The sequence below is a fragment of the Anopheles coluzzii genome, chromosome 2 (genome assembly GCF_943734685.1).
Source record: "Anopheles coluzzii chromosome 2, AcolN3, whole genome shotgun sequence".
In the NCBI taxonomy this organism is placed as follows: Eukaryota; Metazoa; Arthropoda; class Insecta; order Diptera; family Culicidae; genus Anopheles; species Anopheles coluzzii.
In genome coordinates, this window is record NC_064670.1 from 23959224 (window position 1) to 23975261 (window position 16038).

Below are 16038 nucleotides of genomic sequence, written 5' to 3' on the forward strand. Positions count from 1 at the left end.
CCAGCGTTCCACAATCGACACAAATGTCACAGTTCACAACAGATGAAAAGGAGGAGGAGATGTAGGCTCGTCTGCTCCGTCCGCGTGAAAAGTACACGATGTGTTTAAAACAAAAGAGGGTAGCTGTTGTTGTGTAGGTAACACACCCCAATTTATCTCCCTCCCTTCGCACGCCAACAGTCCAAGGGATCGCTTGCGGAACGAGTTTTTTGTATCATCGTGTGGTTCGTTTCGTTGGCGCGCGCGCTACGGGAAAATGCCAACCCGTCCGGCCGTTCCCGACACACAATCCGTCATCATCCTACAGTGTGGGTCTTTGCCGCCCTAGGGCGGAACGCGCTACCCTTATGTCCATTGTGTTTTGCGTCGTTACCTTTTTTTTCTTGTTTTGTGTTTCACGACCTATGCCAAAAGTGGATCATCGTGTCGATCACGGAATTGCCGGCTAGTTTGTTGCTCTGCATGAGATGGTTTCCAGTGCGAAAGGCCAATGACGATGACGACGACGACGACAAGCGGTACGAATTGCAAAGTGCGTACCATCTACTCGCCCCAAAAAAGTAAACAAAAAAAAGACTCCCGAGGAAATTTCACGGACGGAATGGGCACACCGAGGAGGACGGAGTTGAACCAGGCCGACAGAGAGAGAGAGGGAGAGTGAGGACCGCGTCTCGTCTCTCTCTTTTGAGGGGGACGCCTTTAATGAGTTTTCAATCGTCGTTTTTGTTGATGCTTTAGAGGAGTTTGTTGCAGAAAATGTCTACCAAAAACAAAAATGGGGACGACCTTGGGGAATCTGCTTCTCTTACTCTCTGCTCTCAACCCAACCCCTCTTCCTGGGCATGGTATGAAGGTGGGTTTAAAATACAAAAAATCAAAAACAAATACAATGCGTGTCAGTAGTGTGGTTGGATCTCTTGATGGTGAGATGAGATGAGTACGACCGACTCGATGGGGCCAATTTCCCACAAAACTCGCTTGGTAAAGAGACGCGTACTGAAGACACCATGACGCAATCATCCTGCGCAAACGTAATTTTGTTCTTCATTTTCCCTCGCCCTTTGCTTCACTTTCCCCGTGTGTAACAGAGGGACCTGGTGCACTCCTGGGAGATGGTAACAAATAGAAGACTCTCACGTGAGCGTGTGTGTTTGTGTGTGGGATGGATCATCAGATCGGATCATAGATGCATGGAGCCGGATCAGCAATAGCACAACATCATCGGCAATTACATCACACAGCCATACGGGGAAGGATTCTTCGGCGCGGTATCGATGGGCTTCCGTACCTTTCACCAAACGCGGTAAAGACTATCTTTGGAGTCTTCGTGTGTCTAGGGTCGTCGTATGGGGACAACGTGGTGGCTGTCCGGCGTGTGTTGTAGGTTTTGTTTCTTTTGCCTGACGTGATGAAATTGGAATGATTGGACCAGGACCAGGTCTTCTCTCTCTCTCTCTCTCGCCGTTCAGCCAGTTGTTAACGGGGATAGGAGGGAGGTCACCCTCAAGCGCACAGAGAGGGTAAAGGTTAAATTGGATACACCTGCGCGTCTGGCTGGATGATCGCGAGGCAAGGGTTCGCAAACGGGAATGATCGTCGATCGTGTGGTTCGTTGAGCGGGGTGATCTTTGAGCCTGGTGGAGTTTACTATCACTTTTACCAATAAAGCTTAAGGGGGACGATTTGTGATAACCGGACTGATGATACCGTCCCATCCCGGGGGTGAACGTTCACAAGTGACAGCTACATAAAGTGTAGTCTTTACCATCCGTCGTCTGGTGGGGGTTTGCCGTCTTCCACACGATCCAGCACGATGGATTGATCGCTGGGGCACTGATCAAGGTTTTGGCGAAAACAAATGAAATGCAAAATAGACAAGCTAATGATCAGTTTTTCGTTCCTTTTCCTGTGTTTTAGATAACATTATCTAAACACAAAAGAAATAAAAACGACAAAAATATCTTCAGTAGACCCATTTCTCATTTGAATTAGTCCACAAGAGCAATGAGTTAAAAACAAACCTGCAATTAACATAATACATTAACCCTCTCTCGCTTCATCTTTCTCTCTCTCTCTCTCTCTCTCTCTCTCTCTCTCTCTCTCTCTCTCTCTTGCTCTTTGCCATCATTATACCGTCCAATTCCAACAACTACACACCAGTCTGTTAACGGAACTGATGATGATCGTCAGCCGAACGGGCATTCCAATTTTCTTGGGAATGTTCCTGGGGCTGGAAAAACATTTGGGGTAGAAAATTAGGTAATGATTATTAACCCCTCACGAAGCGCATGGCCTCAGGGCAGACCTTTTTTTGGGCCCTTTTTTGTCCATAATTTGTACGTAGCAAGACTATAATAGCATCGCTAACCTACCCGGTGGCCTTAAACAATGAATGCACTTTCCTGGCAAAGGCAACAGCTTCAATAACAAGCAAGCAAAGAGTACGGCGTGCCAACAGTGATGTGCTTAATGTTTGCTTATTGAAATAAAATAGTAAATTGAAAAAAAAACCCCTTTTCTCTAGCTTAACCGCTTGTCCAAAGCGTTTGGGCAATACATAACATCCACACGGTAAGACAGTGAGATGATACCTTAAGCTACACCCGTTTTGTCGGGCATGACGAGATCACGATTATTACGATCACAAGACGCCTGGGGAAGGCACATGGCATCCAACCCGGCGCAAAAAGGGTATGAGGAAGCCCAGGGCTCTCTGAAGATGGAAAAAAGAAGCGAAAAATCCCATCGTAAGCCGTAAACTTATTGCGTAAACGCTGCAAAGGAAGATAGAAATTAGAAATGGACAAGAAGGATGAGTGACGTGTCTTACACACACACCGAGCGTATCGAGGCTGCTGCTGATATGGTGGTAAGTGATTGTGGTTGAGGGTGAGGAAATGGCACGAAAAAAAAGCGATGCCATGAAGTTGAATTTGTTGAACCGCACCGACCCGCGCTAAAGGTAATCCGAATCCGGGGAGCGGCGGGAGAAAAGAAATAAAGATGCAACCGTCATTCCGCTGTGTCCGCTCAAGTGGCTTCGGTTGATGACTACTGTATCTGTGCAAAGTGACACAGAGAGATGTCGGAATGGGGGCTTTTTTCACTTTATCAAATCCCTTTTGTCCAAGATGACGAGCTGTGCACAAGATCGTCAAACGGTGCGCCTGCAATTAGGCAGCCCCGACTCCCACTTATCCCAATCAATGGGATTCGCCCCCTTCGGGTGCATATGCAGTGTGGTTAGAATGTTGGAAAACCCAATCCGTTGTGCAATACCGCGCGCGCGCGCGCGCAATAGCATTATTGGAATTAGGTCCCGAGTCCGAAGTAGACAGTGCCAGGCAGGGTGGGTTGTGGTGAGTCTTCGACTTCGCCGTCCAGCGCCGTCCAGCTTGCATAACTGCCACACAAAGGAGAGGGGGGGGGGGGGGAGTTCATCTACCGATAAAGGGACCATCGGTAAGGTACTACTCCCAAGGCGCGTAAGGATGCAACGAGAAAACAACTCGACACTAATGGCACTAACGACGAGCCGCGATGGAATTGGTGCTGAAGAATGCTCCACCAAACATCACCGGCAACAGGTGTACTCGGTGTACTGTCATCATCATCATCACACCTTGCCGAATTGTCTATCATCACTGGTGATGGTGCCTTCGTTTTCGTTTCGGTTGTGAAAGTTCAACTGCTCTGTGCCGTGTGTTTGTCTATGCCCGTGCCCGTGCTCTTGTCCTTTTCGGGGAGAGCCCTCTTCAGCCTAACGGAGGGGGGTTTTACCATCAATCACCTTCCCCCCCGGGTGAATGTCCCCGGGTACAATACATCTAATGATCCGTGTCACTTAAATGTGGTCAAAACTGTCTGTGTTTGTCTACTACTACTCTCTCTCGCATAATCGTTCGCAAATGATGAGGCAAACCTGAAGCGGGCAGCCGGGTAGATGATCCACTTGTGAGCCGTTAGAGGTTGATGAAGGGGGGAAAAACAGTTATGAGAGGCCTAATGTGCGTTTGCGTAGGCACAACATAACAGAACGGGTCATGGATGAGACCGTTCCCTGTCACCGTCACGATCAGCCTTTTTGCCGTCGTCGTTTGGACCAGGATAATGTCGGTCAAGGTTGCAATCCGATCCGTACTCCGTACAATCGGTTCCCTGTTATCGAAGGCTGGTGAGGTAATTAAGCACGGTACGGTTTCCACTCTAGAGCCACTCCAGAAGACGCGCAACGATGGTGATGGTGTTTTGGGTTGCGCATTTAAAATGCCACCATGGTGATAGCAGCGTCCGCGCTGATAGTGCCTCCCCTTTTTCGTCCTTGAAAGGGAACATCCTTGTCTTGGGCAGTAAATCTTCGCTGCACTGATTGAATGTTGTCCTTTTAATTGAATTAACTACCAACAAAAAAACGAAAAGAAAATAAAACCCCAAAGTCGCGTAGATGATGATGCGCAGCGAGGCGCTGTTGGCGCGTAGGTACATTCTCTTTTGACGTAAAAGCATTGGCGTTTTGCAACCGTCGTCACCATAGCAACGCGGGGATGATTAATGGTTAGCTGCACGATCGCGGGACACTGTGTGTGTGTGTGTGTGCGGTGGAGGGCATGCGATGAGACGTTGATCAATTATGCGCAGTTTATGTCATCAATCTGACCCAGCAATAAACCGAAACCGCCACCAAGGTATGCATTTCATTGATGCAGCTTAGGATGTACTAAATAGGTTTACATTCTTTGGTGGTTTTAACAGTGGCTTAACTGAGGTCTTCTTTGGCAATATCATTTTTACCAACCTACATGGTTTTTGTTGTTGTTGAGAAATAGAAGAACTAGATTAAACTCTTTGCTGACATCTGTGATTACGTGTGGTGTCCTCCTTATTTATATAGCGGGTCCATGTCAGTGTAATGGCTCCAGTTATTGAAGTCACTGGTCGAAATATGCAATCATCCAATGATATGTTGATCATCATAAACTCAACATCAACTTGTACGATGGTTTGAAGAAGGAAAAGAGCTGCCATGTAGACAGCCAAGAGCTGCGATCAACGTTTTAGAACAATTCCATTGGTTCAATGGTACAATGTGAGGTCCTTATAAAACCGGAAATATATCGTTTCTTATTCTAATCGTATGGTCTGTTTTGCTGTCCTGCTGCAGCTTGAATTGAACCACTGAATCGCTACCAGCTAAAAACCGGAAAATTAGTATCTTTGGATGTAAGGTACATGCGAAGAAGAAGCATTGAAACTTAATATTTTAATGAATGTGGGAAGTTCAAAGATAAAATCGTTTAAATACAACAATTCTATCTTTTACAGTACATCAATAAGTCCTCCATTAACAACGAAAGCGTTTGCGATTGCTGCATCTAAACAACTGGCCTGATGAACTATCTGGCGGACCTGTTGCACAAAAATTCACCCCCAAAAAAGGAACAGACACGTGCCAATCATAAAACAAGCGCCTGGTTTGCGTCATGTCAGACGCCAACCCCGCTGTGACGGACGATCTTATTTGTTTGTCTTTATCGCCACTAAACAAATAGAAACATCTATTACTGCGCGCCTGCTGTTTCAACACATTCCACACAACCGAACCGCGTTCGTTTGGGGTTTGGGGAATTTCATCAAACTGTCTCAGACAACGGATGAGTGAAAACAAAAAAAAAAAAAGGTAAAACACCTTAAAGATGCAACGGTCCGATAAAAATGCGTACCTCGTACCAGCGAGCGCAAGGGGAAAAGTACAAAACATTAAGCGTTCACACGCCCGTCAACGTGCTAACGACGGCCAACGAATGGCGGTGGCGGGTCCAACTTTTGTGGGAGCCGATTTCAAACCGCTCCAGTTTTTGGCGTACGTGAATGAGGCTGAACCCACCTGTTTCGCCAATGGAACAAAGAATCTTGTTTTCCCGCGTTGGGATGGTTTCGCTGTGTTTTAGCATGCGTCACACCACAAGTGCACTAATCAATCTCTTAACAGCAGCTTGGTGCACCACGTTTGGCAATTCGTTCGATCGTGCGATGTGTGCGGCGTGAGAATTTCCATATCAACACAAAGATTGGCAACATTTGCCGTTTGTTGCCACCGGTCGGAATACCCTCGACGGGCAAGAATTGCATTCCAAATGTGTGGCAATGTGTCACATGCACAACGGTGGCCAGCAGGCCATTACGAAACGTATCATCCGCTGCTGTCCACGCGCGTGAGAAAGCGATGCACTTAAATTACAGCCTCACTGATGCAAAAGGGGAAAAAAACCCCACCACCACCGCACGGTCGAGTGTCTCTGGAGTGCTCTTTTGCCCGTTGCAGGCTGGATTCGAATGGGGTACAGATACATACAGATAAAAGAAGGAACGAAAAAAAAAAACACATAACTCCCCGGAAGCGTCACTCTGGATTTCACTCGCTTTTCCTACTCGTTTTGCCTTATCGCACGATGCCGTCTCGGAACGGTTGGCTGCACTTTACCGGTACTTGGTGTGGTATGCGCTTTCCACCGGTGGAGGGTGCTTCTTTTGCGAACTTGCACGAACTTGCCCAGGGCCAGGGGGTAGCATTCAGGGACATGGGACAACGAATTGCTCGTTGGATAATGCTGCTGCGGGATGTGCTCTTTTCTGCAGCGATGCTCCAGCAAGCAGCCGGGCCCATTAGCTATGGATTATCGCATCGTTCGTCCAGCTAATCCGCATTTGCAATGTCGCGGTGTGGCTCTTACCGAATCAACGAAATGTGCTTCGCTACCGGTTACATTGAACCGTACCCGAATTGGCAAACGGTTTCCGTTTCGAATCAAGCACGAACCACTTGCACAGAGCTATTAAAAGACACAAATGTTGCTAAGAACATAATTTAACGTCTTAATGCAATAACGCAGGAAATAACATGTAAGCGCATCAAACCAAACCAAACCAAAGCGCACACACACACACACACACACACACACGCACACACACTCACACACACACACACACACACACACACACACACACACACACACACACAAACGCGTTCGTGTGCGCTTTATGTTTGTGTGCTCCCCTTTCGGATTTGCATCGGATCGCGTGACGATCAAACGAGCTGAGCGCAACGGAAAGCGACGAACCCCCGGGCAACACGGCTTGAAGCATCAGCGCGCGCGCGCGCTCGTCACGTTTCGGTACCACTACAATGTACTGGAGGATGCAAATGATGTTGGCCTACGATTAGATTGCACCGTAGGCGATCGTTGATGCAGTAGTAGGCAGTAGGTCCCGTTGCAGTAGGTCAAAGGTGAGGCTTGATTTTTCAGTGAAAAACCGTCGCTCCTTCCTTTCCCGAACGTGCTTTCTTTCGATGGAAAGCCACTTTTCTGCTTACGAACCGGTTTTTTGGCAAAACACCGATGGTACCGGATGCACGGCAGTTGGCTTGGCTTGGGGTTTGGTGGTTGTATAAGCATCCCTTCCCTTAGAGTAGAGTTTAATTCGTTTCGTACAGTCGCTGCTCCGTGACCTTAGCCTGGCCAATCTATCAATCGAAAAACGTTATTATTATACCACCACTACCACCACCACCACCACCACCACCATTACAAACCAGCGATCGAGCGCATCTCAAGATCAGTTCTCGCATCTCGCTCGCTGAATACGATCAAGCTCATTACATTGGCTCCTATCTCTATTTCGGCAAATCGGCTCGATCGCTTGCATGTAGAGGTATTGTAAATGGGTTTAAGAGAGAGAGAGAGAGAGGGAGAAGGTGGCATACGAAGATGGGGGTCGATCAACATTACAGTGTAAATAAAGTGACCGCTCGGTTCCTTCCGGTGCGGTTATTTTTTGTTTCGTGTTTGTTTCCGGCTACATTGCACCTTCATGTGTCAGATAAAATCACCTTCCCCCACTGGGGCCAAAGGGTGCAAAATGTATGCGCATAAACACCAAAACCACAAAAGAAACAAGCCAATTAAATAATCAAACCCAATACACACACACACACACACACACAAAAAGAAACAAAACCTCAAGCACACTGTTCATTACATGTTAATAGTTTTGCATGTTGCCTTGGTTTTTGACGGGGGGACTGGTGGATCGAATTGGCTTTGGAAGCGTTTTTCGATACAATAGGGAAAAGGCTAGACGCTGGAGCGACGGTCAAGCGACGATCATGAGCGGGATGAAGCGGCACAGGATGGCCATTGTAAGCGCTAAACGGATTATGATTGCTTAGGATGGTGTTGTATAACACTGGACACTGTAGCGCGACTTTCGAGTGCCACACAGAAGAGAAAATAGTTCATTAGAGCAACTAAACGTTAAAAGCTCAGACACTAGCTTTGCGCAAGATTAGATTAACACGCACGTCGCACAACAAATTAGAGTGTAATACATATGTAGAGCATGTTTCAGCTGACTGAACCCACACAAAAAAGCCAACACAAAACAACTACTTTTCGTCTACTTTAAAATAAACAAAAAAAAATACATTTATGCCCAGCAACAAGCCCGGTGTACGATCGTTAATGATAGTTTGCCCAGGAGCACGTACACACGCGCAGTAACTGAAAGGGTGTTTAATTTAAGCGCTTCTTAATTACACGTCAAGCAGCTTCCGAGCAGGAGGATCGTTAAAGCTTGTTCCTCTTGCAGGCATCCTCCGTGTTTTGTTTTAAGTATGACAGCTTAACGATGCGGACGATCTTTGTAGACTGACCGCTGCTTTCTGCGTCGAATGACATTTTGCGGGCTCTCTTTCGCATACCGCAACACCACGTACGTAGCCGTCTGGGTAACGAAAATAGCCTCAATTGGCTATTGTTAGCAAGCAATGACTAACCGCAATTACTATCATAAAAGAAACGGTCGCGCGTCAAACAACAACAAACCCTTTCGATGCGTAAGAGCATAATTACACACACACTCTTCATGGTGCAAATCAATTGAGCATCGATCACACCGGCTCCAGGATCACGACACCGTTGACCCGATGCCGGAGGTCATACTGGCTGGAGCCGAGAGCCGCAAAAAAGCCCTTTTCCCAACCTTGAGGCGCCTTGGTGGCAGTATGTTGCGGGCAACGATGTACCAACCAAGCTCCGGCAATGTCCACCAGCATCCGTATGTGTGTGAGTGTGTGTGTGTTGCTAAATGGTCCCCTTGAAGACGCTTGACACTACAGTCTGTATGGGTTTGTTGGTTGTTGTAGAATTAGAGGGTTTCATCGGTTGCAAGCCACTACTCAATCCACAGAGCACGATGACATGCCGCGACATGTGTGCCAATTTGGTGTGCATTATCCGATACTGTACAGCCTGCCGCTGTCGAAAAATTAAGCGGGCCCCCCCCCTAAATCATCGGCGACGCGCGATCGTCCTCGGATGCCATTTGCTAATTCGATAGTTTCGGCTACCGACTGGTAAGCGATGGTTTGAAAAAGACGAGAAGAAGAAGAAGGTATGTTGCTATTGTGTAGCTAGAAAGAGACATACTTGCGGTTGCTTCCCTGCGGTTAGCTCATGGTACATGGTACACCTGTCGTTGGATGCAGTGGCCCTCAAGCTGGACGCTCACGGAGTGGAGCGATCGTTGGGGAGCTTCTTCACACGCACGCACATACAAACCGATGTCTAATGGCCAGGTTGGAAGGTACGGCAACCGGGTGCGATCAACATGGAAAAACAATCACAACTCTGCGCTGAAATTAATTCGTGTGTGTGCCGCTTGCTGGCTGCCATGTATGGAAATGCGCGCGTCCGCTTGCTGTGTGCGCATCTTCCGATCGTTACACGGCCGCGTTGAGACGAAATTCGACGCAAAGCCGTCGTTCTTAGTAGGACAATTAACTGCCCCCTCTACCCTGGCCGTCTGGCTTTAACGGTCTCTCGCCCCCCCCGGTACGTGATGTGTTGTGCGAAACGATCGGTGCCCGTATCTGGCCGGCCCGATCGGAAGCAGGGGGGGCATTAGAGGCATTAGAGCCGCTCAAGGATGCGTCGGAACTGGCGCGATGGTTTTGTTGGTATAAATCGGTAGGAACAATCGTCCGGTCAGCACATTCTGTCGTGCGGCGTTCGCTTGTGAAGGTAGAACTTTGAAGTCCGACTTTGTAGAGCCCGGTCCGGTAGAGAGAGATGCGCGCTTTCGGTGTTGCCATTGTGGTAAGTGTGTTCCCTTGTTCGGGTGTGAACAGTGTACAGTGTTGCTACTTCCGGTGGAACCTCTTTAGTGAGGGTTTTGGTGAACAAATGGACATTAGTGAGGTTCGAGGTTCTAATTCGCTATTCTCCCCCGCTTACAGTGTGTGGCCCTGGTGGCCGTGGTACTGGCCGAGGCACCCCTGCCAGGCGGTTTCGGTGGTAACGGTGGCGGTGGCCACGGTGGCTACAGCAACGGTGGCGGAAACGGTGGCTACGGTGGTGGCGCCGGCAACGGTGGTGGCGGTTCCGGTGGACCGCTGCTCCAGAAGCCGACCGGCCCGCAGACGATGGAGGGACTGATGATCGACCCGCAGCTGCTCGAGCAGGTGAAGATGGTGCTGCTGCAGCACGAAAGCGAATCCGCCTCGAACGGTGGTGGCTCGAACGGCCCCAGCAGCTCGTACGGACCGCCGCGCAACACGGAGCGCATCGTTGGGCTGATGCTGGAGCAGCCCGTCCAGAGCATTCAGCTGGCCGAGTACTGGCAGGGCGATCAGCAGCCACCGAGCAGCTCGTACGGACCACCGCAGTAAGCAACTCCGGAACTCTATTACTGAGGAGGGAGGAGAGGAGCGAAAAAGAAAACGAAAATAAGTAAAGAATAGGAGGAGCAAGAGAAAAAAATCGAAAAATAAATAAAAAATTTGTCACCGTTAAAATATCCCCGCGAGGAGTGGTTTTCTAAATGTTCAAACAGACCGGTTGTGACGGTTTGGTGTAGTGATGGGACAAATGACGTTTCGGTTGGAATCGATCGACCTTTTGTGGACGCGATTCCGGATAGTAGGTCCAGAATCGGTTCCGGAATCGGAATTGTCTCCAGAATCGGAATCGTCTCCAGAATAGGAGTTGTCTTCGGAATCGGAACTGATTCCAGAATCAAAATCAACTCGGGAATTGGAATCGGCTCCGAAATCGGAAACGATTTTGCAATCAGAATCGGATCCGGAATCAAAGAGAATAGGCATTAGGGTCCTATGCAGCTACGATTGTATCGATAGCCGCCAAGAACCCAAATTTACTTGTAAACGATCCGTTCACATGGAGATTCCGGGACTGATTTTGTTTCCAAAACTTCCGATTTCAAATCAGGAACTGACTCTGATTCTGGGGCCAATTCTGATTCCGATTCCGAAGCTAATTACGATTTTACGATTACGATTACGATTAATTACGGGCCAATTCCGATGCCGGAGCCGATTCTGATTGGAATCGACTGCAAAATCTAATCCAGAATCGGTCCCATAATGGAATCGTAATCAGAATCGGAGTCGGCTTTGGAATCGGGATCGATTCTAGAATCGGAATCAGCTCTGGAATAGATTCCGAGCTCCCATCACTAACTTGGGTGAGTAAGCGCAAACGGCGGATGCGTGCCGGTGCAGCCTGACATCACCGGCTCACGCCTTCATCCGGGTTTGCGTGTGATTATCGCGTTGCAATTGCAACCGCTTTTGCGTACCCAAATGCGATCGTAAGTGCGATCGTAACTAACCCCCAAGCGGACGCAATTACTGCTTGCTTTAGCTTGCAAGGAATATTCACGATACACGCGGACCGCGGATCGAGCCAGTCCGCTCGCCAATACCCAGAAACGAGTCGCGAGGAGCCAGTGTGTGTGTGTGTGTGTGTGGAGCACGCTTCTACGCTTCTCCAGAACCTCCCCAAGGCACCGATGACATTCACCGAAGAGCAAGAGAGGTTAGGTCCAACTCCATTGGCAGGCGGGAGGCAGGCCGGTTGGATAATGCTAGTGATGTGGCCATAATCATAGACTTGCCTGGATCGCGCGGGTACTACCACCAACAGCTTGGCTTCGCATTGCCTTTGCTGGTGGGAATTGGCAAACGAGCGAACGGAAGCGTATTTGCACGACAACACTGACCTCTCGCTCGCGGTGGGGGGGTTTTATACCCCAGTGCCGATAAATTCCGAAAGTGATCCATCGAAAATGTCTCTGATGGTAGTCAGCCCTTCCCCTGCCCCTGCCAATCACCATAAAACAATCGGGCCGTTGGGATGCCCGGGAGATGCGCAGTAACGTAACAACTAATCATAAAGAAAACGACCCACGATAAAACGCCAAATATCTGCCGGCGAGAAATGTCTTCGAGAGGGCTTCCTTCTTCTTTTTTTGGCGAGAGTGCAATAAGCAACCGCATGCGCGATGGAAAGCGCGCTGGAAAGTGAAAGAAGAATAGTCAGCGATAAACTATCAAACAACTATGCTGGGGCTCCCACCCGGGCGCCACTGCTGCTGAAGATGTACGGCTGGTGGGATGCACTCCCGCCGCACTGGCGCTGCTGCAATCGCTACCACTCAGGTACCCCCCTTCAAAGGGGACGCTAGTGAAGAGTCTTGCGAAGAACCTCCGCATAAGCGGCGGGAATTGCATGCCCGAAGTGGAGATGCTTTATCCGAACAGAAGGAGGGGGGTTTAACAACTATCAGCAACGAATGTCGGCGCAAGCAAGCTTACGCCGCGGCGAATAAGCGAACGCAAGCGGGCGTGTGGGGATGGGTTTATCGCGCGCGCGCACATCCAACAGCAACGACGGTTGCTGAGGCTGACAAGCAAGCAACGGCAAGGAAAGGCAAGAAAGCAGTAAGCAAAAACAGCAAAACAAAAAAAAAAAGAACCGTCAAGACGAGCACCACAGCCGCCTAAGATAGCTCCCAGCCGCCGAAAGAAGGTTCACGTACCCACCGAACGAGGGCGAGGGGGGCGAGATGGACCCCTCACACACTTACCCTGCAGCATCCGATACTACTCTCCCCTTCTCACGGCTTGCTTTGATGGAAAGGGAAAGGATGAACGACCCTCACCTTAAGAGGGGAGGGCGGCCGATTTGGGGGGGAAGCGTCCAAAAAGTGGGAACGAACGAAAGTGCGCGCGAGCTGCGTGCTGTGGCCGTGGAAGGGGAGGAAAATAATAATAACAAAAAAAAATAGCAACGAAACGCTGGTGTGCAGCGGCGCTAAACAACGGAGCAGACGAGCAGTAAGAAAACCTCGTCCCTCCTTCCTCTCCCTGCATCGCCAACAACATAACGAGATATGCCACTCCACGCCGCTTCACGTCTTGGTTTTGTTTTTCTTTTTCGGGAGAGCCAGCTCCGGTGGGCGCTCGGGAGCTAGTCCGGGGCCGCCGCGTCTTTCGGGGGTATAAAGACTGCAATTTGGCCCGACAGAAAGCACACTCGGTCACAACACTCGCTTCAGTAAACATCTAAATTTTAGTCCCCGTGTTTTTTCTTCTTCTCCATCCCCTACCTTAAGTGAAATGAACAGCTTTGCCGTGGTAAGTACCTCGTGCTAGTACCCCGGGCGGTGCAGCGCCATCTGGCGGGTTTTGCTGTTTGTGCCGTTTGGGATGATCTCTCAAGCAAAGGATCTAGTGTGCTTGTGTGTGTGTGCGGTTCATCGCTTGGTGTGTAACCTCCTTGTGTGTGTGTGTGTCTTTGTTGTGCTCGCCTACTGTGTTTGCCGCGTGTTTTCAGTAGCCTACTGACGTTCTATAATTAGAGGACGATAAAGTTGCCCACTTGTCCACTTGGTTTTATTGTTGAGACCCTTAACCAGGGGACAGTACTTGAGAAGTTTTGAAGAGAGTGCTTGAGCTTGTACTAGCGGAAGTATGGTGGTAGTCCACATCACATGCCCTAAGCCTTGACCGTGTTTTACTTGAGGATTGGTTGCCATTGCTGATAGCATTTCATTCAAGTTCTGGCTGGAATAAGCGTCACACACTGTAGTTCGGAGAGTAAAAGTGCGTCCGAAAATATCACACCACCACAAGCAGACAGCAACACACACACGAGGCCAATCCTTCACCATTGCTTGGAGCATTAATTGGAGCAAAAGCTAACGATTTTTCCTTCTCGGTTTTCACAGTTTTTGGCGTTCGCCTCGCTGGCGGCCATTGCCGTTGCGGAACCACCGTCCCCGTACAGCTACAACCGTCCGTCCGGCGGTCATGGAGGTAGCGGCGGCGGTGGCGGCTACAGCCACGGTGGTGGCGGTGGCTACAGCCAGGGCGGCTACTCGAGCGGCGGCGGCTACTCGAGCGGAGGAGGCGGCGGTGGCTACGCCGCCAGCGTCGGCAGCTTCTCCGGCTCGTCTTCGTCGTTCTCGAGCGGCGGCGGCGGCTACCAGGCCGTCCCGGCCGGTGTCCAGACCTCCGAAGGTCTGAACGTCGATCCGCAGCTGCTGAACGAAATTCGCCAGATTCTGCTCCGCGAGGAAAGCCAGTCGTCGTCGTCGTCGTCCGGTGGATTTGGAGGCTACCCGTCCGCACCGTCCGGTAGCTACGGCCCGCCGTCCGGTTCGTACGGCCCACCGTCCTCCAGCTACGGCGTCCCGTCCGGTGGCCACCGTGTCGTCGGCATCGACCTCGAGGGCGTCAAACAAGCCATCCAGGTCGCCCAGTTCCTGCAGACTTCGTCCGCTTCGGTCCCGTCCGGTTCGTACGGTGCGCCGTCCGTGCCGTCCGGCTCGTACGGTGCCCCGTCGGCCCCGTCCGGTTCGTACGGTGCGCCATCGCGCCCATCCAGCACCTACGGTGCTCCGTTCTAAGCATCCTCCGGTCACACCACCGGGATCATGCGGCAAATCACCACATTGCCCAAAACCGTACAACATCCAACGGCCGTCCGGAAGTACTTTCTAACTGTCCACCGGTCGCCGCCGTTGGAGCAACATCAACAACAAACGGACATGGAAAAAACGGGCCTCCCCGTGAGATAAGGTTCCCGGCGCCCGGACGAAACGACGACACACATTGGACACTGGACGACCGCACTGGCACAGAATAACACACACGCATACACAGGCAAATGCAGCACATACACATGGAAGAAGGAAAAAAAAGCACGCAAACACCACCAACCCCGCCGCCGAACATCTGGATGGCGAGGATGGCGCAGCGCGCACCTGTCCCGCCGGCAAAGCGGAAGACCCTGGGACGGAACTTGCATCCGTGGAGCCTTTCGCGGGCACCACGGATCCGGGACAGGTGGTACCACTGGGACCGTTTGTGTACGGAGACTAATTTGCTGTTTCCAGTGTAAATATCTCTCTCTCTCTCTATCTCTCTTTCCCTTCTATCACTATCTTTACTACCACACTCTGTCCCCCTCTCCCGTAAGTAGTACCAAGCGTTTTTGTTACTCAAGCAGAAACCGTAACCGAGGAAAAAAAGTTATGAAAAAAAACAATAAAAAAATCGAAAAATTTGTCACCGTTAAATGAAGCGTGTTATGGCGTTTTACTGTCCTTTCTTGAAGTACTTTTATTGGGTGGAGGTAAAAACGTGCACCATTTTATGCCTCTTTTAAGAGTCGTTTTAAGAGCGTGTACGGTTCGCGTGCTTTCGTCTCTGCAGCCCGTTCAAGCCTATGATTGGATTAGTCTAGGGCAATGCACTATAACACAACAGAGCTTCCCTCGAGTCTTCATAACCTTCTCTCGTTACATTCCGCCTCATAGCACGGTTATCTTGAAGCGCTTTCATACCCGATCAAGTACCGATCGTTAGCGATCGAAAGGCTGCAATACGGTGTGTATTGTGTTCCATTCACTGATTTAAAATTACCAAAAACGCGATACCATAATGCGAAAGGGCTCTGCTTTTGGTTGTAAAGATACACGCGCACTGTGAGATTTTGATTAATTGACAGCGATTACTCAAGACGCGTTTTGCGTAACCGTTTTGGGGCGGAGGGTCTTAATCTAATCGGATTACAAACCCCACGATGGTGCGCGCTGTCGGTGGATGGATCCCTTCTACTGATTGCGGAGAAGGGTGTGTGTGTTTTTTTTTTTTAAGTTAAAATGCCCCAAATT

The 16038-nt window shown here is 49.8% G+C and overlaps 2 protein-coding genes across 2 annotated transcripts; both read left to right on the plus strand.

The window, feature by feature from the left end:
• Positions 1-10026: 10026 nt before the first annotated feature.
• LOC125906923 (uncharacterized) lies at positions 10027-10852 on the plus strand. The gene is made up of 2 exons (XM_049607998.1): positions 10027-10154; positions 10295-10852. The coding sequence occupies exons 1-2, from the start codon at positions 10128-10130 to the stop codon at positions 10724-10726; spliced, it is 459 nt and encodes a 152-aa protein (XP_049463955.1). The 5' UTR covers positions 10027-10127; the 3' UTR covers positions 10727-10852.
• A 2511-nt stretch (positions 10853-13363) lies between these two features.
• On the plus strand, positions 13364-15441 carry LOC120952491 (uncharacterized). Its single transcript, XM_040371847.2, has 2 exons — positions 13364-13495; positions 14089-15441. The coding sequence occupies exons 1-2, from the start codon at positions 13478-13480 to the stop codon at positions 14767-14769; spliced, it is 699 nt and encodes a 232-aa protein (XP_040227781.2). The 5' UTR covers positions 13364-13477; the 3' UTR covers positions 14770-15441.
• Positions 15442-16038: the final 597 nt, after the last annotated feature.